Raw genomic sequence first — 1011 nt, 5'->3', positions numbered from 1 at the left:
TCGTTTCTATCATAGAATCTATTAATCTATATTTTAACATCGTTTCTATCATGGAATAAAAAATCTATTGATCTATATTTTAACATCGTTTCTATCATTGAATAAAGGGTTAAAATATAGATTAATAGATTTTGAGAAGATCTGTGTTTATATTCTCTGTCTATAAGTAGAACGCTGTCTTCTGCCGAAACGTCAGGTGATATTATTTGGTAAATCATGAATAAAGTTTGTCTTGAGTTATCTATTTTACAGATGAAGCATCTGGATTAATATGGCTGACACATAATTTAAAAACCTGAATTATTTATACAATATTTAAATTGCTATTGATGATTATACACTAAACTAAAATATTGAATTATTACAATTAATAATTACTACAATTATTAGATATAAAGTATATAGAACATTAAAAACATCTAAGGTACTAGAGGCATCGTTAAAGAGAATAGAAAAAACCATGATAGATATCTTACTGAAATTTTTGGCACCTATGATGATCCAAAGATTGCGAGCCGAGCGTTCTAATCACGAGCCCTAGTTCAACGTGCTTCCCATTGTGTGTTGTAAACCATTTGATTACGTTTATTTTTTTACATAATGTTAATTCTTTTCCAGGTATTAGATTAACACATTTCATGATTTTTACAGTGATTACACCTACTCGTTGACGGTATCTAGAAGTTTAACCGACTATTTAGTACAGGTAATAAAAATCACAGAAACGATGTTAAAAATACAGATTACTAGATGCCTTATTCCATGATAGAAATAACGCTAAAAACATGGATTAGTAGATTCTATGATAGAAACGATGTTAAAATATAGATTAATAGATTTTTTTATTCCATGATAGAAACGATGTTAAAATATAGATCAATATATTTTTATTCCATGATATAAACGATGTTAAAATGTAGATAATTAGATTCTTTATTCCATGACAGAAACGATGTTAAAATATAGATCAATATATTTTTATTCCATGATATAAACGATGTTCAAATGTAG

General features: G+C 27.0%; 1 protein-coding gene across 1 annotated transcript in view; it reads left to right on the top strand.

Annotated features, from left to right (window-relative positions):
• LOC111089935 (amiloride-sensitive sodium channel subunit gamma-like) overlaps positions 1-729 on the top strand; it is a gene marked incomplete at its 5' end in the record, with an annotated part of 28427 nt that extends 27698 nt beyond the window's left edge. Inside the window, one exon of the mRNA XM_022403227.1 lies at positions 652-729. Within this exon, the coding sequence (XP_022258935.1) occupies positions 652-671 (20 nt within the window). The remainder of the gene's footprint in view (positions 1-651) is intronic.
• Between the last annotated feature and the right edge of the window lie 282 nt (positions 730-1011).

Source organism: Limulus polyphemus, unplaced genomic scaffold, assembly GCF_000517525.1.
Source record: "Limulus polyphemus unplaced genomic scaffold, Limulus_polyphemus-2.1.2 Scaffold7932, whole genome shotgun sequence".
NCBI lineage: Eukaryota > Metazoa > Arthropoda > Merostomata > Xiphosura > Limulidae > Limulus > Limulus polyphemus.
This window is presented reverse-complemented; position numbering and strand designations above follow the sequence as displayed.